The sequence below is a fragment of the Macrobrachium nipponense genome, chromosome 18 (genome assembly GCF_015104395.2).
Source record: "Macrobrachium nipponense isolate FS-2020 chromosome 18, ASM1510439v2, whole genome shotgun sequence".
Classification (NCBI taxonomy): domain Eukaryota; kingdom Metazoa; phylum Arthropoda; class Malacostraca; order Decapoda; family Palaemonidae; genus Macrobrachium; species Macrobrachium nipponense.
Window position 1 is genome coordinate 26,462,396 of NC_087211.1, and position 23,285 is coordinate 26,485,680.

Consider the following 23,285-nt stretch of genomic DNA (forward strand, 5'->3'; position numbering starts at 1 on the left):
TCGGGAGGTGTTGTCTTTCAAAGAATTCCATACATAAGTTTGACAGAGGAGGTGATACGGGGTTACCCATAACCATACCAAATATTTGTTGTCCATTAAAAGTAAATCTGCAATCACAAATATACAACTTAATCATGCAATACAAGTTCATTAATTAAATAATCTAGCACAGAGTCAATAAGAACTTTTGTAAATAAGGAACATACATCAAAACTGACAAAAATATCACCAGGGTTTAATTTCATCACAAGATCAAGAGAATTCCGAATGTATGAATTACATATACGAGGTCCATTCAAAAAGTATCCGACCTTGGTTCATAAAAGGACAAATAATTCACCAATCAGCAAATTAGTTTTATGGGAGTTGACAGCACTCTTACTGTGCATGCGTGTAAATTTTAAAAGCTCTAGTGTGTGGCGGTACCCGCCTGTGAGGGCTAGAGTGCAGACGTCCAGCACAAGCTCGTCGGATTATCGTCTTTACACAACATGTCGGAGCGCATCAAGCAGCGCTACTGCATTAAGTTCTGCTACAAGCTTGGTAATACACAAGTGCAAACTATCCAGAAGATTCAGCAAGCCTTTGGCGATGAAGCCATGGGAATAACACAGATAAAGAAGTGGTATAATCGCTTCAAGCAAGGAGAAATCTCAGTTGAGAGCAAGCCACGGTCAGGCAGGCCATCCACCAGCAGAAACGAAGAATTCGTTGAAAATGTTCGTCGAATAGTGGAGGACGACCGTCGTATAACCATCAAAGAAATTACAGAAGAACTAGGAATAAGCACAGGATCAGTTCATACAATTTTAACGGAAGATTTGGCCATGCGACGAGTGTCTGCTAAATTCCTCCCAAGTTGCTAGTGGAACAGCAGAAACAACTCCTCCTGGAAATTGCACAAGACCTGCTTGGCTGTGCTAACAGTGACTCTGACTTCATGAAGACTATCATCACTGGTGATGAGACATGGGTGTACTCTCCAGACATGGCACCTTGTGACTTCTAGCTGTTCCCTAAACTGAAAACAACCCTGAAAGGGGAGCGTTTTGAGTCGAGAGAGGAAATTATGAAAAAACGACGGCAGAGCTTTACAGCATCCCAATGTCAACATTCCAGAGATGTTACCAGCAGTGGCAGCACCGGTGGGAAAAGTGTGTGCACTCCCAAGGGGAGTACTTTGAAGGTGATTGAATAAAAAAATTTCAAATGTGCATTTTATTTCTTTATGGACCAAGGTCGGATACTTTTTGAATGGACCTCGTATACAGTTCCAAGCAACGGGGATAACAATTTAATTATGTATTTGGATAGTTTATAAGCAATTGATCCGACAGTGCTTATAACAGGAAAACAAACATAGTTTTGTTTTCCTGTCGTTTTATATCGGCCAATCAAGCAAAGTTTTAAATGTACGAATAAAGCAGCATATGTATTCAGTTGGAACAGCCCAGGTTTCAAATGCACTATTTATCCATCTGGGCGGAAAATCTCGTTGTATAAATTGGGGCGATAGCTCTGTAATTGCTAGGTCTAATGAGTATGTTTCAAGAAACTTATTGGAATCAGCAATTATAAAAATCACTAGCAAAAAAAAACCGAAATCTTAGTCTGGGATTGTACCATTTGGACCCATAGTCTATATTTGTAAAATCTATATAAAGGGCCTTAAAATAAATGAATTAACTACTAATTAATTAGTTCCACATGTTTTTTTCTCATGCTCGCTACATTTATATCTTATGTTAGTTTCTCGCTCATTGTCCACACCATTTTATAAAATCATGTTGTTTCTAATGCAAAGTGTATTGCTTTTCGAATTAACTTGCCTTTGACCAGTGTATTGACCGCTCTTAATTAAATCCTTAATCTAGCCTTAGAGATTTTGCTAATTGTGTACTTTAAAAAATGGAGATAAAATCATTTTTTTTTATTTTGGAAAAATTTAAACAATAATTGTCAACGTTGTAGTTTTAACTTTGTGATATGCGAAATGTGAAATAAACAATCCCAAAGCAAGTACGAGAAAATAATATTAAAGAGTATAACCAACAGCAAATAAAGATTATACAATTTTTATAACATGTTCTATAGAAAAAAATGGGTTTTAGAATATACTAAAGGTAAAAAACATCAACAGATTTTCAAAAATGCATTAAAAAGATCCATTCATACTCAAGTCAACATCAAACACACTAACGCCATATTTTCACCAACTGTCATTTGCTGAACCTAGTTCCTGACTATCTGACTTGGAAATAAAATCCCTTGTTACCACCGTCCAGAATTCAGGTATGGTCACGGTATTGAACTAACACGTCTTCTGATAAAAATCGACAAATGGAAAGATAATCAGCAGTCTCTTACTGCACGCAAATTATAACTCAGAACTCGTGACAAATAAATGCAAGGGTCCCGTTGGATGCCTTCGGCGTTGTAGGTCCACAGAGAGATGGCTACAGACAGGGGCAGGTATTGCACAAAGAATACACGATTTACACGGAACACTAAAAGACAATGTAAGGACGAAGTGACTATCAATTTCTACTCTACTTTGATCTTCTTTTCTTTACTACACAAGCGACCAAAGCAACTCAACAAAATTGTACACATGAATGATACAATGAAATTCAAATAATCAATGTACTTACATATCAGATCTTGAGCTGTTGCTCTTGTTCCTGGATCGGGGACCTGTAATGACGAGGAAGACAAATTTGAAAAGTACTTTAAAAACTGATGAAATTATTTTAGTTTTTCACTAATTTCTTTTATGAGATGTAAGTTGAACGAATTCATTACCATATGACTATTATAATGTTCACATGAATACAGCATAGCCTAAAACAATATCTATATGCACAAAGACCTTAAAATACCACAGAGATAATTTTCATTCTAACAACGGTAACTGGGATCAGAAGAAATGTAAAAATACATTGTTACGAACAGTACAATCACTAGGAAATTTTCATAAAATAAAAAAATAAAAAAGTTTCGTAGAACTAATCGCGACCTCTATGAAAAATATGAAAACTGGGAAAATCCATTAATTTTTTTTATGGAAATTAAATTCGGATTAATCTTCTGGATGTGAAATATAAACAAATAGGCAACGCTCTCCAACTTCATACATATTTGATCACTTAAACAATCAACCTTCTTTAAATTACCTCTTTTATTTTTGCGAGTGCTACTTTCTGAAAAAAAAAAATTAGATTTTCTCCACCTTAAGATACGTAAGGGAGAACGAACCTAAATGTAGAAATTGCACATAGGAGACACAAAGTAGGCAAATTTCAAGCTAAAGAAGGTGTTGCCATGTGCTACTACCTCTACAAGAAATGGGAGGAAAAAACATAAGAAATTCTGCAATCCAGGCCTTGACGTACCATCAGGGATTCCAGAAAAATTCTGGACCAACCAGTGAAAATCTCAAGAAAAGCTGGTGCGACTTTTCCCTTGGACACAGGTATACAATTATTAATCTCAAGTAAATAACGTCATGGTCCCTTAGAAGGATTTTAATCCTTCTCACTCACTGCGGCTCCTCAGTCTTATAATGTTGAATGACGCGAGGTTGGTTGGTTTTATAGATTTTAGGTGTAACACCAAACACTGGGGCAGCAAAGGCCATTCAGCGCTTACTGTATAACTATGAGACTATAAGACGTGTTATATCATATAAAGTAGGTTTATTTCTTTGAGGTAATTTACTATGTTTTGAAGCGGGGCATTTTCTCCCAATAGTTCTTCAAGTGCTATATTATATATGTTGTTGGATCTTCGTTTTCTTTCAAATTTATTACATTCAGTTAGCAGATGACGGACTGTGACCAGAGTACGACACTGGTCACAGTAAGGGGCCTGTCTTTCCTCGCCTTGCAGCATCAAGTATTTGTGTGTCAAGTATGTATGTCCTATTCTTAATCTTGTTAATATGACATCTTCCCTTCTTTGACATTGTTGTCTATTCCAAGGTTTTACAGATGGTTTAATATGCTTTAATTTATTATTCAATTCTAGCCATTCTTTTTCCCATTTTGATTGACAGTATTCATTTATTGTTGTTTTAATGTCATTGTAAGGTATTTGTATTTTTTTGATAGACTCCTTTTTTACTGCCTTTTTGGCTTCTTTATCCACCTCTTCATTACCCTTTATGCCCACATGGGAAGGGACCCAACATAGTTTTATATTTATAGATTTCCGTTTTACTATTATATCTATCCACTCCCTTATTTCTTCAATTACGGGATGAGAAACTGTGTATTGTCTTAGCGCTTCTAAAGCACTGTAAGAATCCGTGTATATTACAAAGGTATCGTTTGCCTTCCCCACCATAAAGGTGTGTTTTTATAGCCTCTATAGCATTTATCTCACGGTGAATATCGAGCATATTTTGGGAATTTTTTCCCTTATTTTTATATTTTTTGTTACTACAGCATAGCCTACACCCTCCTTCGACTTGGAACCATCTGTATAAATACCAATATCCCGTTTATGTTTTTCCTGGTGTGACAGAAATTCACTCTTTAATTGTGCATCGGTTACCTTCTTATTAAATGTTTTTTCACAGATTTCTATTTTAGCATGTCAGTAGAGGAAAAGACCCCATATAGACTCCACTTTTCTAGCCCCGCCCCCCGCCCCCCCCCGCCCCCCCCCACCCCCCCCAGGGGGCGTGGTGGCTACCCCCCCTCACCTGATTGGCTCATGTACGTACGTGAGGCCTAAAAAGGGGCGGGACAACCCCCAAAACCCCCAAAAGGGGTGTGGCCACCCTGACCCCATATAGACTCCACTTGTCCCTGGGGGGTGTGGGCCACCCTGACCCCATTATAGACTCCACTATTCTGGGGGGCGTGGCCACCCTGACCCCAAATTGACTCCATTTGTATTTATAAGCTCATGTACGTACATGAGCTCATAATTGACTCCATATGTATGATAAGTTCATGTACGTACTTATGAGCTCATAATTGACGTCCATTTGTCTACAAGCTCATGTACGTACTATGAGCTCATATTAGGGGGGCGTGGCCTCCCCTAACCCCAAATCGACTCCACTTTTGTCTACCCCTGTGACGTCACATAACTATAAGGGAATAAAACCATCTTTTCAACCCTCACACTATTCTGGGGGGCGTGGCCACCCCATGACCCCAAATTGACTCCAATTTGTATTATAAGCTCATGTACGTACATGAGCTCATAATTGACTCCATATGTATGATAAGTTCATGTACGTACATGAGCTCATAATTGACTCCATTTGTCTTACAAGCTCATGTACGTACATGAGCTCATATTAGGGGGGCGTGGCCTCCCCTAACCCCAAAATTGACTCCACTTTTTCTACCCCTCCCCGTGACGTCACATAACTATAAGGGAATAAAAGCATCCTTTCAAACCCCTCCACTATTCTGGGGGGCGTGCCACCCTGACCCGAATTGACTCCATTTGTGCTACAAGCTCATGTACGTATATGAGCTCATTTTATAGGGGGGCGTGTGGCTCCCTAACCCCAAATCCCGACTCCACTTTTGTATTACCCCTGGGGGGTGGGAGTCACATAACGTAGAAGGAATAAAAACCCAACATTTCAAGCCTCACCCCAAATTGGGAACTTTCCATCACTATTCTACCCTGTGACGTCACGTAACTCTCTGGGAATAAAAAACCATTCTTTCAACCCCTGACCCCAAATTGACTCCACCTTTCCTACCCCCCTGTGACGTCACGTAACTCTCTGGGAATAAAACCATTCTTTCAACCCCTGACCCCAATTGACTCCACCTTTCCTACCCCTGTACGTCACGTAACTCTCCGGTAATAAAAACAACAACTTTCAACCCCTCACCCCAATTGACTCCACTATTCTACCACTGTGACGTCACGTAACTCTCTGGAATAAAACTATTCTTTCAACCCCCGACCCCAAATGACTCCACCTTTCCTACCCCCCCCCTGTGACGTCACGTAACTCTCCGGTAATAAAAAACCAACATTTTCAACCCCTCACCCCAAATTGACTCCCACTATTCTACCCCTGTGACGTCACATACCTCTCTGGGAATAAAACCATTCTTTCAACCCCTGACCCCAAATTGACTCCACCTTTCCTACCCCCTGTGACGTCACATAAACTCTCAGGGAAAAAAAACTAACCAACATTTCAACCCCCACCCAAATTGACTCCACTTTTCTACCCCTGTGATGTCACGTAACTCTACTGGAATAAAACTGACCCCACCCTGACCCCAAATAGACTCAGTTCACTGTTTTTTGCGACTCATGTCCCCTTTATTTAATTGTTTTCAAAGTAACCGGGACGTTTACCTCATCCTCCTCCTATAAAATCTCTAAATTTTATATATGGCATATTGCGAATATACTCTCTCTCCCTCCTCCCTCCCTCCCTCCCCCCCTCCCTCCTTCCCTCCCTCCCTCTCCCTCCCCTCTCTCTCTCAGCCGTTACATTTTTGTTTTATATATATACACACAGCTGCTTAGATATTCAGAGTATCATGATAAAAGGATATTTGGCGACTGACTTCATCCACATGTGATATCTCCCCCAATAACCCATATCAGAGTCAATGTTATCTGATGATGAATCACGCACACACACACATATGAAAAGAAACGAGACCTTATCGCCATATTTGCCCAGCTGACTTCCCCCACGCCAACGTGAAATTTTATTTTTCATAGAATTTTGAGTCATAATCTAGGTGGCGAACACAAGGACAAAGGTACACATTTCAATTTTGTTTATTTATTTATACAGAGTTTGAAAGAGGTTGAAAAATCAAATTACAGACGGAATTGTTATTTTATATTATACCAATCCTAAATACAGGGGAATGAATTAATATTCCATACAAATACATACATTAGAAAAAAACTGTACAAACACGAACGCGATAATATGCGCATTCGCTTTTTTCAAAAACATACTTCAACGAAACATACTACGGCTACTATATATTTTTCTAACCTGTTTTTCCTTGACATCACACCCCTTAGTATATACCACAATCATCTTCTCCAGCACTTTCCCGACCGTGTATCGAAGACGACGACGATTCATCTAACATCTCAAAGCTTTTAAATTTAGCTAACAAGTTTTTCACTAACTTGTGCGAAGAGGTTGATGAAGCCATGGCGAGAGTTCACGTCTTGATGTGACAATCCCCTTCAGTCATACCACGCATGACTCATTTTATCAAAATCAGTATCACGTGACTAAACAGCTCGATATACATTATTCCTAAAATGTTAATAAGCCACCCACACACTCGCCATCTTGTTTTTCGCATGTCCCGCCCTCACCTTCCCACCCCCCCCTCCTCCCTCCTCCTTCCTCTTCCCCTTCCCCCTCCTCCGCCTTTTTCCCTTTTTCCCCCATATTTCGCCACGTTGTTTCGATTTGCTTTTTAATGGCTATATTCCTTAACATCCAATCTTTAACCCCCGCCATTTCAATGAAGTAGCGATAATTCGAAATATTATCAACGTGGGTTTTTTTATTCCCTTGAAATTCTCGAGCTATATCTAAAATATTATAACCTGCGAGCGGATGAGTTAAATCTCCTTCTTCATTCCATTCAACCGTGTTAGAATCTTGTAAGTGCTTAACAAAGCCCGTAACGTATGACTTTTGGGGTTCTTTAAAAAATATCGGAATAATACCTGTTAAATCGGGATTGCTCTTTTTGCGAGTCATGTCCCCTTTAATTGTTTTCAATGTAATGGGGGCGTTTACCACCTCCGCCCCACCAGTCACTGCACCTACATTTTCTATAGGAGGGGAGAGGAGGAGGAGGAGGTCCGTGAGCGATATAGCCGGCATAGGTGGTTTTTGGATATTAAGGGAGACGTGTCCACTACTACTAACCAGCTGCCGTATCCAACTTGCCAGTACCCTCTAGGTTATTAATATCACCATCACAAACCTCTTTTCTATTCATTAACCTCTCATAGGTAATGGCAGGGATAACGTAAAACTCTTCATTTTCAATTAAAAAGACTCCCTTATACAAACTCGCAGCAATAGGCAATAAAACCGATAGAATAGTCCCCCCATTACGACTTTTCAGTATATTTTTCTTCTTAGATAGGACGTTGTTTTTCAAGGACACAAGATGAATTTCTCGTCTACAATTTCTTAAGTGTTTAATAAACTTCTTATCTTGAGTTAGATTACCACAAAGAAAATTTCTAAAAATTTCCGAGAGAGTAGACACCAAACCACCGTTTAAGATGGGAATAACTTTACTTCTTTCACTGGGTGATAAACCAGAGATGAATAAAATAAAAGTTTTTATTTTTACGTATTAAAGGTTGCTTACGGTTCATATCCGTACAATTTGAGACTCATCAACCCAGGAATTGAATTGACTGGATAACCTTTCCAATGAACGTAATATTGAGTTTTATTATCTTTCCTCTCCTTCCAAAAGAATGTGATATCATAACGTTTTCTGGTAGATTTGTGCGAATTAAGTTTCTTCACGATAAAATACGCCCTTTATTTCTTCACCCGCTAAATCTTCCAAGAAGTATACGACCGGATTTTGCCTTGTATCCACTTTTCGGATTTTAAAAATTTCCAGAGTATTTTGAATGTATATCCCCTCCTAAAAATTGCGTTGCGGACGCTCATCGGCAATACGTACAACGTCTCCAACATTCAAGAGCGAAATGGCGGGAGGATTAATGAGAACAGCCTTTTTATACATGCTCGAGAATTGACGTTCAATGTCATCTCTATCCGTTAATGCGTGAACTCTGCGGGGGTGCGACCCAAACTTCTATGGGGGGAATATGACCGGGGGGTTATGATTATAACTCTGAATGTCGCGCAAGACGTTTAATGTATTTTAAGGTATTCTTATGTGTGAGATATCTATATATACGACCTTAATAGTCCTTATGACTCTTTCAGCTATAGAGGATTTTATTTCTCTCGAATAAACGCTATATAATTTTATATTTTACTATCTAGATATTCCCGTGACGTGTTTGTTATAATATTCCCTACCCTCATCGCTATTCAAACGTGAAATTCCCAAAAATTCGGTAGATTCGATAACCTTCTTCAAAGCGCGACGCATAGTAACACCATCCTTCTTTTTCAAGGGAACAATTTGTAGATATCTGGAAAAACACGTCAATAAAGACTAGCAAATATTTCAAACCCATTATTATACCCGAGCTAATTTGGACATATCAGATAAATCGGTGCTCGCTATTACTCTCGGTTTGGGTGATATGATTTTTCTTCTGGGCTGGGGAATTTTTTTTCGAGTGACTTTATGCATGTTGTAAGACTTTTTGCCCACGTAAGAATTCTTTAACATTTTCACGAGTAATTTGGCTATTCAGATTTTTCGCTACTCTGAATAAAGAGTCCAACCCCGCTGAAAAAAACTACCCTCCCACACCCCGTGCATCTCCGTACAAAGTTTTTAGCAGTTTTATCCGTTCTTTATCCATATTGGTAAGCTATTTGATATTCCGTTTTCACCCAGAATATTAGTTCGGAGCTGTAACAGTTTTCAGGTGTTGACGGAGCGAAGTCTACTAACAAATAACCGTAGCGGTTACGTGATAGGGCCTTTTATATATGTCTGAAAAGGCTGAAGCTTTTTGACGGCCGAATAACTGCCGACCTAAAGTTTCAATTTGACTAAAATCACGATTTTTCATTAGAATATAATGTGAGCAATTCAAGCTTATACTTCTACTAAACTTGCCCGAATGAAACATATTCTGCGTTATGAATATAACTGAAATAGATGAATGACGTCCCGCTGTGAAGGCGTTGGTGACAAATTTATTATCACTGGCCTCAAGGAAGCAATCATCGAGTATGAATAATAGACCTTTATTAACCCCCGTCTGCCCCTTTTCAGTGTAATCAAAGGGATTTAAAATTTCTTTTGGATACTTTAAATTTGGGACCTATTGAGGGATGCGTTTCGAGGGGGTGTTCCAGATACCCCGCAATATAAAATGTATTTGGAAATGCGTTTCATAGAGTTCAAATGATTTTTTGACATAGGACTGACTTGCCACTGTTACTAAACCCCGCGATGATAATACGAGCGGGTATGCGAACGGGTCTAACAACTGCCCAGGAAGGGACCTGTCGCGGCCATGATGTTAGCGCGTTTAAGACTATAGTTGTGTACTTTACGCGCTCCTTTTATATACAAGCCTTAATAATAATTAGGGTGAATGGAAGTTGACGGCAATAATATTTGTTAATTTCCATAATGAAATACATACAGGTTTTTCCTACAATATAAAAATAGAACGTAAAGTAAAAATGCAAACTATAATAAAAAATTAAATATAATAATTCAAAATATAAAAAAACTAACTGTGTATATGATTATATAATAAAAATACATTATATACAATATAATATATTAAAATATGATGGATAAGGATAAAATATATAGTAAAATATACAAACTATGACACCCGGTCAAGGTGTGATACGCCCCGTTTAACTGGAGGAGAGGGTGTTTGAAACCATTTCCCGTCGAGGAGAAGTCAAAGACGTCGAAGAGAGAGAGGAATTAACATTGTATATTTTACTATTCTCTCTTCGACGTTTTGAACATCCTTTCACCCGTGGGAAATGACGTGATGGATGTAGGGTCGGAGGAATAGGAGGAGTAGGAATTCTCGAGGTGCTAGGAGCGGGAATATTTAAAATTGGAGAGATTGCCGCAACTACCGGCGCCACCACTACCCTCTCTAGATCCTCCTCCTCCTCCTCCCCCCTCCCCCTCCCCTCCCCCTCCCCCTCCTCCGCTATACCCTCCCTTCCACCCCAATGTCTGGATGTCCATACGCCAACGATTTATAAGGTGTCACATATATCTCTTGTCCTCTAAAGGACAGAGAGATACCTTTTCGCTGGCTCGTATGACACATCGTGCCTCCTACTCTTTGCAAATTGTGCACACGAGTATAAGTAATCTCATTCTTTTCGATTACAGCTCGATACTGGTCATGTGAATGGTCTTTTGCCGGCATCTTTGTACACCTTTCAAGGTGTTATACGACTAGTTTCCGTCAGATACGAATAAACTTTAGGTTTAACGCCGATAAATTCCCTCATGAGTTCAGCCCCCGTTTCAACCTTCACTAACCCGAGTTCCCCCTTACGTGACTCATTCATACAATTCGTGAGTTTTGGGGAAATTACTCAAATCCATGTAGGGTTTGAGCACACCCTTCAGTTCCCGATTGAGGTTATCAGTCACCAGGGAAAAGATCAAGCTGTCAGTGTCGGTATAGGAGCTGAACTCGGTGTCCATACTGCTTTCGAAGAACGTCGTAATAGAACCGATACATCATATCCTTCGCCATGTCTAGTATACTGAAACCGATATAATCGGGGATTCAGCCATAAACAGACTCTTTGCAATGGTTTACAATGTACCTGTCGTTACCCCGCAGTTTTTTCCAAAGACTTGTAACGTTGTGTTTGGGACAACATTCCTGAGAAAGAGGAGGCTTCCCACCGGTGGTGGTGACGACAGTTCGGGTAGAATAATTCAATGAATTTTTTAATAGTGACACCGAAAAGACCATTCATTATGATTTTGATGGTGTTCCTCTTGTCCGGATCGGTCTCTTTAGCACGCCTTTCGGCATTCTCCAGAATATATTCCCTCAAATAAAAATCCTGTTTGAATTTGTACACTTTCCTTATTACATCAACTTCGAGACCGAGCCTTATCAACGTTTGTAATAACGGAAGACAGATCAAGTGATTACGCATGGGTAAATGCGTACCCGTCAACTTAACATTTTTCTTGGGTAGCTTCACCTTGAACTTATTCATTAGGTTTTTACTATAGGGCGATAGATCCTGGTGAGTCACATTCATGTGATGAATGGCGAGAGGGAGATCGTCCGTCTGTAGAGCAACATCCCGTCTAACTGGTTTGGTATCGAGCAGTATAAATAAATCCGTATTCACCTGTGAATCAATGGCGGTAATATCGCTAGCGACAAAACTTTCTAATTCGACAGGGGAAAGTTCAGTTATTTCACCCGAGGGCATTTTGTATTTACTCATGACTGTGGGATACAAACTGGTGAAGTCAACGTATAATATGTACGATTGAGGATCACCCACCCTAAAACTGGGATTTAACTCTGGATTATTAGCTACGCATTGCCTTTCGACTAGACTACAAAAACCGCCGCGGATGTTTTTACAAATTAATTGATAGAGTTCACCATTCGAAATGAGGGGAGACGAAAATGTTTTAGAGGAATATAGGAAAGAATCGATGTGAGAGAGGTAGAAGTCCGAATTGCACCATGGCAGCCTTCCTCCCCAAGCTAAATAACGTCCGCTACTAATCCCACATCCATTAACAAATACAAAACGGTATAATCTAGAAGATTGGTGCAATTAGCGGCGTTCCAAACCTTGACCACGTGTGCATAGCCCCCGCTGGAAAGGGTTTCTCCCGTAAGTTCCGTCACATAATCATAAGGGTAGTACTGTTTACCCGTACCCAAAACTAAATCGAGACAATCCCGAGAATACTGGGTTAACAACTGACGTGCGATTTCGAGGGAACCTTTCTGTTTGATATGACTCGAGGCGAGACTAGAAAGGGTCCCCCTAATCACGTTGTTGCTATCCACGAATCTCAGATTGCCCGATCTGGCCGAGTAAAATTTACTACCCTCGCGTTCAGAATTTCAAAATCATGCTGAGCCCCCGCCTCTTTCAAGACCAGGGCGATGTCATATGACAAATTGTGTACGAACACTGTTTAAAGTTGTCTCCTTAAATTGCATATTTCAAATTACACTGTTGACACAGTGCACACACAAAGTTGTCCCCGTGCCACAAAATGAGCGTGATGTCGCATTTTCGTGACTCCAGCTTGAATTCGACGTTACATCCTCCGCATGAGCGCTCGCTTCAAACTTACGGGCGGATTCAGACTCATATGTAAAGGATACGCGCGCATTTGTTCACGCAATAACGCCCAGTCCCGGTTTCATGTTCTGCAAACAATCATCAACGCATTTCTCTCCGTGACTTAGTCTATGGGTACAATACCCTCCCCCGTTCTACCGTCAACGATCACGTAGCAGTAAGCGAAAGCTTTCTGTCGAGATACTATTCTCGGATCGTCTTCTCCGGTCTTCGGTTGAATATTATACGCCTCAAAATCCAGGAAAAGCCATGTGCGAGATTGGCAGCAGAGCTTTAACTTTAGTAAACTGTTTTAAATTGGCCGGGTTCTGGGTATTCGTACAGTGGTTCGAGCAGTACAGGCCTGTGTGTGCGCCTCACGGATGGTGGAACTATTAAACAAAGTCAAACAATTGTAACACATACCACTCGCGTGCTCAATCCCCCGCCCCTGCTTGAATCCGTGTCGGAACTTCTTCACGAATGCCAACATATCTTTAATCAATGCGACGTGGTCGTCAGTGATTAATAACAACGTGACCAAATGAGGACTTTGGGGGTTACCACCTTTCCTCGCTAGATGTACCGTCCAATGTTTTTCCGCTGTTTCCCCATGAATAATTCACATAATTTATACAGATATATGTTGAGGTTATTCCCCTTTTCTAATGTTTTGAAAGAGTCATGGGTCAACGGCATATCTGGCGAGTGTTTGATATTAAATTGTCCCCTCCCCATCCTCCTCATTAAGACACGAGGGAGGTTGTTAATACGTGTGGGAGGGTTATCTCGCAGTACAACGTACGCTTCTAACGCTGCTGTAACGACACAGTTTGTACCCGGACTGAATATTGATAACCTGATCACTACCGCGGACTCCCTTGGGATACACCTGGAAGTTATTAATATTCACTAACTCACGCCGCGTGATATGAAGTTCAACCCTATCTAGCGAGGTCATACACCAACCCGAACCCTCAGTACGGTTGAGTCTTTCTTCCAAGTTATTAGCTATAACTCAATAGCCTCCTCCAGGGAGTCATAGATCGAGGTCAATCGTAGTGAGGTGGGTGGAGTACATACATAGAAAGCACTTTTTTCATTCATGTCGCCTAGCATCCTCACGCTGGTGATAATAACGCACAAGTATAGCATAGCCGATCGAATACCTCTTTCGAGGAAGTTACTGTGCACATCTTCGCGTAATCGGGTTATGCTACTACTTAACTTCATTGCCACGTCAATGTGTGACCCTACTGCGGCCGCATAATGAATGATACTCACTACCTTATTACCCTCCGTTCTTTCCCTCGTGAGTGAAGATCCCCTTCTGGTTCCTACACCTCCACCAACGCGCGAGCTTCATATTATTATTACTCCCCATCAAATCTTCATCTAATGGGAAGTCTTCAGCGAAGGGATCTGTAAAGATAATTTTAAATAAGCACCGGAGTGAACGTGTATTATAATAATAATAATAATAATAACTGCAAAAACTGCAATATAATAATAATAATAATAATAATAATAATAATAATAATAATAATAATAATAATAATAATAATAATAATAATAATAATAATTTTATATTTTACCTGGATCGGAGGGTGGTGAGGATGATTCATCATGGCGGTTAGAGGCTTGGACATTTTCTTGAATGACGTGACAATCTGTGTGATAACAAATTCATGAATAAGGTGTGACATAACATGAACGTGGAGGTTTTTATGTACATATATTATAAACCCGATGCCCATTGTTAGTCATACAGTCTACATTCAACATGTGTGGCGATCACATCATATACGTGAATAGCAATGCCTGTATAGGTACATTTCCAGAAAATCGGGCGTGTAAATTTACCAATAGGTTAGCCGTCCCTATATCATTACCGAAAGGAGTGGAATATGAAGTGGGGCTAGTGGGAGTCAGTTCTCCCGAAATTATATACGCTATTAAACCAGGAGACGTTGATTTTACTATTCAATTTAACGCGATCTATAATGAGTCAGATGGGAAACGCATTTACACGTATATTTAATATCCATTTCGGGTTTTGTTGGGTGGGTGGTATATGAATGTCATGACTAGAGCGTTTAATACGGAAATTATTGAACAATTATCTGAATTTTACGGAGAACATATTCGCGGAGCTATCCGCAGGGACGGTTTATTCTCATGGAATGATGACACGAAGAGAATGAGCATTCCACATATCGATGCAGGAGCAGCCAAAGTTGATATGATTGATTCAATTACGATTAAACTCAGTGCTAAAGCAGCTAATATGTTTGGTTTCAATGAAAAAGTCAGGTATTTAATATACAGTTCGGGTGCGTTGAGACCTCATCACAGTAGAAATATATTCCAGCAGGGCGTTGAATACGTTTACCTGTATTCGGGTATCGTTCAACCTACCATCTTGGGTGATAAAATGGTTAATCTCTTAGACTGCTTCACGTTAGGATGTGCATGTGGTAAAGGTCCGCATAATGCCATTTATAAACCTTTAAATACCATTGACGTATTGGATTACATTACTATCGATGTCTCAGATCAGAACGGTGAAGAAATAATGTTTACTGAAAATGGGTTCTATCGTGCAGTCTGCATATAAGACCTAGATAAAACGCTATCGAACTTTTCTTATAAATACCATACGTGACATATAACCCGTCGTCAGTATTTAACCGACATGGCTGGTGAACACACTATATATTTGAGCAGTCTCGGCTGTTAGACGCGTATACCAAAATACACCTTCGAAATTTGCCAATAGATTACCTACACCTATATTATTACCTAATGGGGTTGAATATGAAGTAGGTTTAGCTTCGATCATGTTCCCGGGGAGTTATTACGCTATATTATCCAAAGATGATTTATTCACTCTCGAATTTATTACAGAGCGTCATAAACGTGATAGGCATACATATTTGTATAGACCGAGAATGGCAATGTTAGCGGGGGATATGAAGAGACTCGTGAGAGCTCTTAATAAGGACGTGTATGATTACTTAAAAGTTTATTACGGTGATAATTTCATAAATTATTTTAATAGTAACGGTATATTTCATTGGGATGAAGATTTAAGAAGAATTACTATACCACGTATCAAGAGAGAGAAATTGAGAACGGGGGACGTTAAAAGTATATACGTCAAATTAGCGGAAAAGCCGCGAAATTATTAGGTTTTCATATTAATACCGGTTATGAAATATATGGGCGTGTGAACTGAATAAACACGTTTCCCTTGATTCTCTACCTGATAATTGTGGGGTAGATTATATATATGTGTATACGGATATAGTTCAACCGACGATTTTTTGGCGGGAGACTAGTAATATATTGGACTGTTTTACTTTAGCAAGTGGTAGAGGAAAAGGAATACATAATACAGTCTACAAATTGTTGAACACGAACATCTTGGATCAGATTTTCTATTCTTTTATCACGGATCAAAACGGTCACCTTTTACATTTCACTAAAGACCTGAGTGTTACTTGCCTGCTCCGTATAAAACTAGAGGAAAATTAGATGAATAGGTGAGTATATAACTCGATGTTCACCTTGGCATTCCTTATTCGTGATCGTAACACCCTCGAGTCAACTAGAACTTGCGAATCAAGCTCAACTTAAAATTGTTTGGGAATAGTATAAACAGTAAAATGAGAGTGTTATTCGCGCCTCCTTCAGAGGCGGAATTTAAAAAACTATTTTTATCAGACCCTTTATTAAGGAGAGGAGCGGGATTTGAGGATATTTCCGTTTTCTATCCCGGCCGCAGAAGGGGAAGCGGTTTTTTTTCGGCCATAAGTGGTATTGCACGGAAAGTGCTTCCTTTTCTATTTAACGCCGCGAAACTTCAGTTAATGAATTCGGTAGATCTGTGTTATCTGATATGGTAAACAGCGGTTTACCTTTAAAAGAATCCATAAAACGAAATGGTATAAGGGCCCTCAAACTACCGGACAACGAATTTTAAGCGGTACTGGAAGGAGAAGGAGAACGAGACGGAAGAAAACAGTGAAACGTTTAGTTAGACGGTCGAGTGTGGGAGGAAAGAAAAAACGGAGGAAGAGGAAGGGCACACGAGTTAAATCTAGGAGTAAATATAATAAGGACGTGTACGATCTTTTGTAACTCATTCATCAATTGACATTCGGCGGGTACGCACTCGTTCTACCCTTCATCTAAAATTATATAAACACAAAATATGGCTAGCGTAGTTCCTAACATACCCGGAACTGGTAATCAAGTTCCTGTTTCATCGTATATTGCGGGTAATATCAAAGAATTGTTCCCGAATGTTAATAGACGGAGAATTATTGAAACTTCAATTAATTCAAAGGAAAGACTGGATTTTACACCTTGTAATATTTCCATAAATCAAGTTCTATCTGATAAATATATAGAATTTCGCATTAATGGGGTGGCAGGTTCTTTCTTAGATTTGTCAAGTATAGCTTTAGAATTATATATCTCAATTGATAGGGACGGTGCGCAATTAGCGGATGATGTTCACGTGGCCGTCGTTAATGGTATTAGTAATACATTATTTAAATCCGCTTCCGTTTTCTTGAATGAAAAGTTGGTGGAAATCCTGTCCTGTATTTAACTATCAATCATATATAAAAAATGTTGAAAATGATAAAACCCTCGACATTACCTACCACCGGTCGGGCGGGATTTTTATACGATGACTATCATGTAACACACGGGGTAACTCGGCAATTTACAGCCGGTACCTTCGGTCAAACCGGCAGGTGGGAGACGAAAGTTATGGGTGACATTAAAAACGAGGGCGTGCATACATATTTTCCACTTCTTTTGGATATAGCGACTATAGACATATTTACTGGATTCAGTTGATTTGAGACTTAGGCTCGAATTAGCGAATAATAGCTGGTTTATGGGCGCCCACACAGACGGACATTTAAATGTGTTCAATGTAGAAAAGGCTAAAATTATGGATCGATAGAGTTACCCCACATTATAACGCAATGTCGGCTTTAAATGAGGCGATAGCAGTTAATCCTATACAATATATATTTGATAAGACTTTATACAAGACATAACGTTATTGGGCAAAATGAAAAATTCGATTTAATGATCAGCCTTTTAACAGTTGTATACCTGAAAAAATCACATTGGCCATGATTGATATGGAAACATTTTCAGGTAATTACGCGACCAATAGTCTTATATTTTCAATCTTTCGATTTAAATAATATACATATTACCGTTAATGGGAATACGGTTATATAATTAATTCAATGTAGTTTCCCTAATACCATCATGCAATAATTATATCACGAGACGCAGAAAAGTATAGGGGGTGGCGGTGATAATCTGATCACTTATGATAGTTTTAAAAATGGTAGAGCTATTTACTGCTTTAATTTTGTGGTGGAAGATGTTGAAGATTCCATGCCAGTGGAAATTTCGGCAAACCTGCGAATATCGATCAGGCTGGGTACGGCTACGCCTAGCCTTGCATTATTTTACTTTGGGGATACCAAGGGTATTTTAACGGTGGATGCGGATAGGGTTATTCAGTGTGATGTTAGGGGTTAAATGGAATGGATACAAAAGAAATTGAAATAAGTTTTAAAAGGTTCACTCGGTGACCGGGTTAAATATTAGGTGTGTTCGCTTCGGATGAAGTAGGATTATTGACATTGCCAGAAAGTAGAATTAAACCTTTAGTTTTATATCTAATACATTATCTTCGTCTACTGATATTAATATGTTGGTCATTGGGTATGTTTTTACGTGGAAAAATCACCTAGAAATATAATCTTCTTTTTTGATAGTTTACGGTATAAATCCAAAAGTTTATTCGAATGACTTCTCTAAATTTATATATGCGCATCCCGAATATAACCTCTATCGCCTAATAAAACAAATACAACCTGATAAATCGTACAAGTGCGGTCTTTACGTTAGTTTTTTGTTTTTTTCATTGCGTGAGTCACCGTGGTGTGAAAGCAGTATTATCCTTAATACAAAATGTATTCTCATTCACTCGTTTGGGAGGTAGTGATAAATGGATAACGGGATATTTTTAAATATTTGAAAAAGTTTAAATGTTCATATTGGAGGTCGGGGGTCAAACGTGCTATTACGTACAAGGAATGTCTCCGCATCTTGAACAACTAAGGTAAATGCATATTTTTCTTTGATTTTTATATTACTCCATTTACATTCTATAAGGATATATTCTATATGTATCATACACCTTCAATCACATAACTTTTTTACTTATTTCAGGATGAGCTGTGAGGATCATTCGCCCATGAACGTCGGTGTTAATCTGCTAAGACGTCTTAGTCGTTTTCCTCTTAAACGTTTTTTTTTCGGCATATTCAGGTTAAAATAGGATACACGTGGAAGTTATATTGGGATGCGTGCTGAGACGGTCTGACAGCGATAGTGTATTGAATTTGTAAACTCTTTATGTGGTCAATAAATCCGTTATGAATAATTATATAGTGTTTTTTTACTATGCCCATAATGCATTTGAACGGAAAAACAGGGAAACGGAGAAAAAGAGTGCGTGTTTCTATGGAATCAGGAACTATTATTAAATAAATATAATACATCGGTTTACATACCTTCACCGGGTTGCTCGTTTCCTTCAGTAGTGGGTGGTGGCGAAGTTGATCGGGGGTTGCACTGTTGTGGGCTGCCAGTGGTAGTTGTTGCATCTCCTGCTACTTCTTCTTCTTCTTCTCCTGCTTCATGGTCATGACCCGTTTTCACCTTCCTAATAAATGAGTTTGGGGCTCCAACACCATAATATGTAATGGTGTCTGACTGAGTGGCTACTTCGTCGGCTGGACAGTTCACTACTAGAGTTATTTCCCATATCTGAAAGGGAGGAATAATGACTGTTTTATATTCCTCCGCTTCTTTCAACGGGTACATTATTTTATAAGAATATCTATTCCATATACATGAATCTTATTGCTGTTTTTAATATTTACTATACTCTATGTTTCAAGTAAATGGGAAAGTGTTTTATATGCTACTTACTGAATAGTGACGGAGGGAAATGACGTTTCGGTCAAGAGAAATACTGTAGGGACGGAGGGTTGGTGTGTTGCACTTACTCTATACACTTTGGGTAAGGAATAACATCAATTTTCCCTTGTCGGTTGTATTTATGGTGTACAGTTGGGGGGAAGTAATAATCAGGTGTGACATATGATGTTTCGATGAAGTATTGTATTCCAAAGATGAAGTTCACGCCTTGTAGCGATAGAATTTATACCCCATTGGAGGAAAGATGTGTGGAAGTTTTATATATGAGTCATATGTGTGTGTGTGTGTGTGTGTGTGTGTGTGTGTGTGTGTGTGTGTGTGTGTGGACGGCCTTTGTTGTGAGGAAATGATAAGGCTTGTTTATTCGTGTCTGCGAGAAACATGACTGGAGTGATACTGATTTGATAAAATGAGTCATGTGTGGATGACCTTTGGGGTGAGGGAATGATAGGACTTGTTTATTCATGTTAGTCTGAATCATTGCTGGGAGAGGCTTGATGCTTCGTCACAACGGGTTTGTAATCAGTGATTGTGATAAAGGGGTCTTGGTGGGAGCGGGGCTTTCGTAGTTCATTATCTCTTGAAGGATTTGTCACATCAAGACGTGAACTTCTCGCCATGGCTTCATCAGCCTCCTCTTGTAAGTTAGTTTTCGGGAACTTGTCCGAAAATAAGTTCAGGAAGAGGAATATGTGTCTAGTAGTGGCCACTAACTGTGTGACATGCAGGAATTACGGTGTTGTGGCGGACGTCATTCGAGCTTATCCATATGCCGAATTGGCAGGTTTTCGATATTCTCGCACTGGTGCATCATGCCGGTCTTCGTGATAGGGGTATTGAAGGGTCCGCCATTGTGAAAAGACCTGAAAATATCACATCTTGGGAATGCGACGAAGAAGTTGATCTACCCACCATAGCTACCTTATTAACACAATACGGTATTGGTGCCCCCATTGAAGATAATGAATACGCGCAAAAGAGCGTGGCTTATTCCAAAGATGAAGATCATGCCGATCGTTTGGGCAGAGATACCAAACAGATGAGGTTCAATCACTTTTTTCTTCTTCGGTCAAGAAATTGAAGGAAGAATTATTTAAATCATCGTATGACTATGCCAAATATGTTATCTTTCCCGCTGGCATCGGTCAGAGCGACTGGTTAATACGACTTGGTTGAATCAATATTTTACCTGTGTTAGCTACATTCAGTGATGAAATGAGCAAAATTGGTAAAATATGCTGCGTGGCTATAATGAAAAAGAATTTATCCCTGTTGGAGAGTGTGTGGAAGATTTATATATGAAAAACTTGTTAGCTAAATTTAAAAGCTTTGAGGTGTTAGATGAAACGTCGTCGTCTTCGATACACGGTCGGGAAAGTGCTGGAGAAGATGTTTGTGGTATATACTAAGGGGTGTGATGTCAAGGAAACAGGTTAGAAAATATATAGTAGCCGTAGTATGTTTCGTTGAAGTATTGTTTTTGAAAAAGCGAATGCGCATATTATCGCGTTCGGTGTACAGTTTTTTTCTAATGTATGTATTTGTATGGAATATTAATTCATTCCCCTGTATTTAGGATTGGTTATAAATATAAAATAACAATTCCGTCTGTAATTTGATTTTTCAACCTCTTTCAAACTCTGTATAATAAATAAACAAAATTGAAATGTGTACCTTTGTCCTTGTGTTCGCCACCTAGATTATGACTCAAATTCTATGAAAAATAAAATTTTCACGTTGGCGTGAAGTCAGCTGGGCAAATATGGCGATAAGGTCTCGTTTCTTCATATGTGTGTGTGTGTGCGTGATTCATCATCTAACATTGACTCTGATATGGTTATTGGGGGAGATATCACATGTGGATGAAGTCAGTCGCCAAAATATCCTTTTATCATGATACTCTGAATATCTAAGCAGCTGTGTGTATATATAATAAAACAAAAATGACGGCTGAGAGAGAGAGAGGAGAGGGAGGGAGGGAAGGGAGGGAGGAGGGATGAGGGAGGGAGGGAGGGAGAGGGAGAGAGAGTATATTCGCAATATGCATATATAAATTTAGAGATTTTATAGGAGGAGGATGAGGTAAACGCCTCCCGGTTACTTTGAAAACAATTAAAGGGGACATGAGTCGCAAAAAACAGTGAACTGAGTCTATTTGGGGTCAGGGTGGGGTTCAAGTTTTATTCCCGTAGAGGTTACGTACATCACAGGGGTAGAAAAGTGGAGTCAATTGGGGTGGGGGTTGAAATGTTGGTTTTTATTCCCTGAGAGTTATGTGACGTCACAGGGGGTAGGAAAGGTGGAGTCAATTTGGGGTCAGGGGTTGAAAGAATGGTTTTATTCCCAGAGAGTTATGTGACGTCACAGGGGTAGAATAGTGGAGTCAATTTTGGGTTGGGGTGAGGGGTTGAAATGTTGGTTTTTATTACCGAGAGTTACGTGACGTCACAGGGGGTAGGAAAGGTGGAGTCAATTTGGGGTCGGGGGTTGAAAGAATGGTTTTATTCCAGAGAGTTACGTGACGTCACAGTGGTAGAATAGTGGAGTCAATTTGGGGTGTGAGGGGTTGAAATGTTGGTTTTTATTACCGGAGAGTTACGTGACGTCACAGGGGGTAGGAAAGGTGGAGTCAATTTGGGGTCAGGGTTGAAAAGATGGGTTTTATTCCCAGAGAGTTACGTGACGTCACAGGGGGTAGGAAAGGTGGAGTCAATTTGGGGTCAGGGGTTGAAAGAATGGTTTTATTCCAGAGAGTTACGTGACGTCACAGGGTAGAATAGTGGAGTCAATTTGGGGTGAGGGCTTGAAATGTTGGCGTTTTTCCTTCCCTTAATAGTTATGTGACGTCACAGGGGTAGAAAAGTGGGATAGTCGATTGGGGGTTAGGGGAGGGCCCACGTCCCCCACTAATATGAGCTTCATGTACGTTACATGAGCTTGTAAGACAAATGGAGTCAATTTTGGGTCAGGGGTGGCCACGCCCCCCGATAGTGGAGGGTTGAAAGGATGCTTTTATTCCCTTATAGTTATGTGGACGTCACAGGGGTAGAAAAAGTGGAGTCAATTTGGGGTTCAGGGGAGGCCCCGCCCCTAATATGAGCTCATGTACGTACATGAGCTTGTAAGACAAATGGAAGTCAATTATGAGCTCATGAGTACATGAAATTATCATACCATATGGAGTCACTTATGAGCTCAGTACGTACATGAGCTAATAATACAAATGGAGTCAATTTGGGGTCAGGGTGGCCACGCCCCCAGAATAGGG

The 23,285-nt window shown here is 39.7% G+C and overlaps 1 protein-coding gene and 1 long non-coding RNA gene across 2 annotated transcripts; one reads left to right on the top strand and one right to left on the bottom strand.

Annotated features, from left to right (window-relative positions):
- Nucleotides 1–491: 491 nt before the first annotated feature.
- On the top strand, nucleotides 492–866 carry LOC135196531 (protein GVQW3-like). Its single transcript, XM_064223379.1, has one exon. The coding sequence runs from the start codon at nucleotides 492–494 to the stop codon at nucleotides 864–866; it is 375 nt and encodes a 124-aa protein (XP_064079449.1).
- Nucleotides 867–14,334: 13,468 nt separating this feature from the next.
- On the bottom strand, nucleotides 14,335–19,764 carry LOC135196732 (uncharacterized). Its single transcript, XR_010310440.1, has 3 exons — nucleotides 19,588–19,764; nucleotides 14,566–14,640; nucleotides 14,335–14,392 (listed from the first exon to the last, which is right to left on the bottom strand). It is a non-coding gene; the product is annotated as an uncharacterized LOC135196732 (long non-coding RNA).
- Between the last annotated feature and the right edge of the window lie 3,521 nt (nucleotides 19,765–23,285).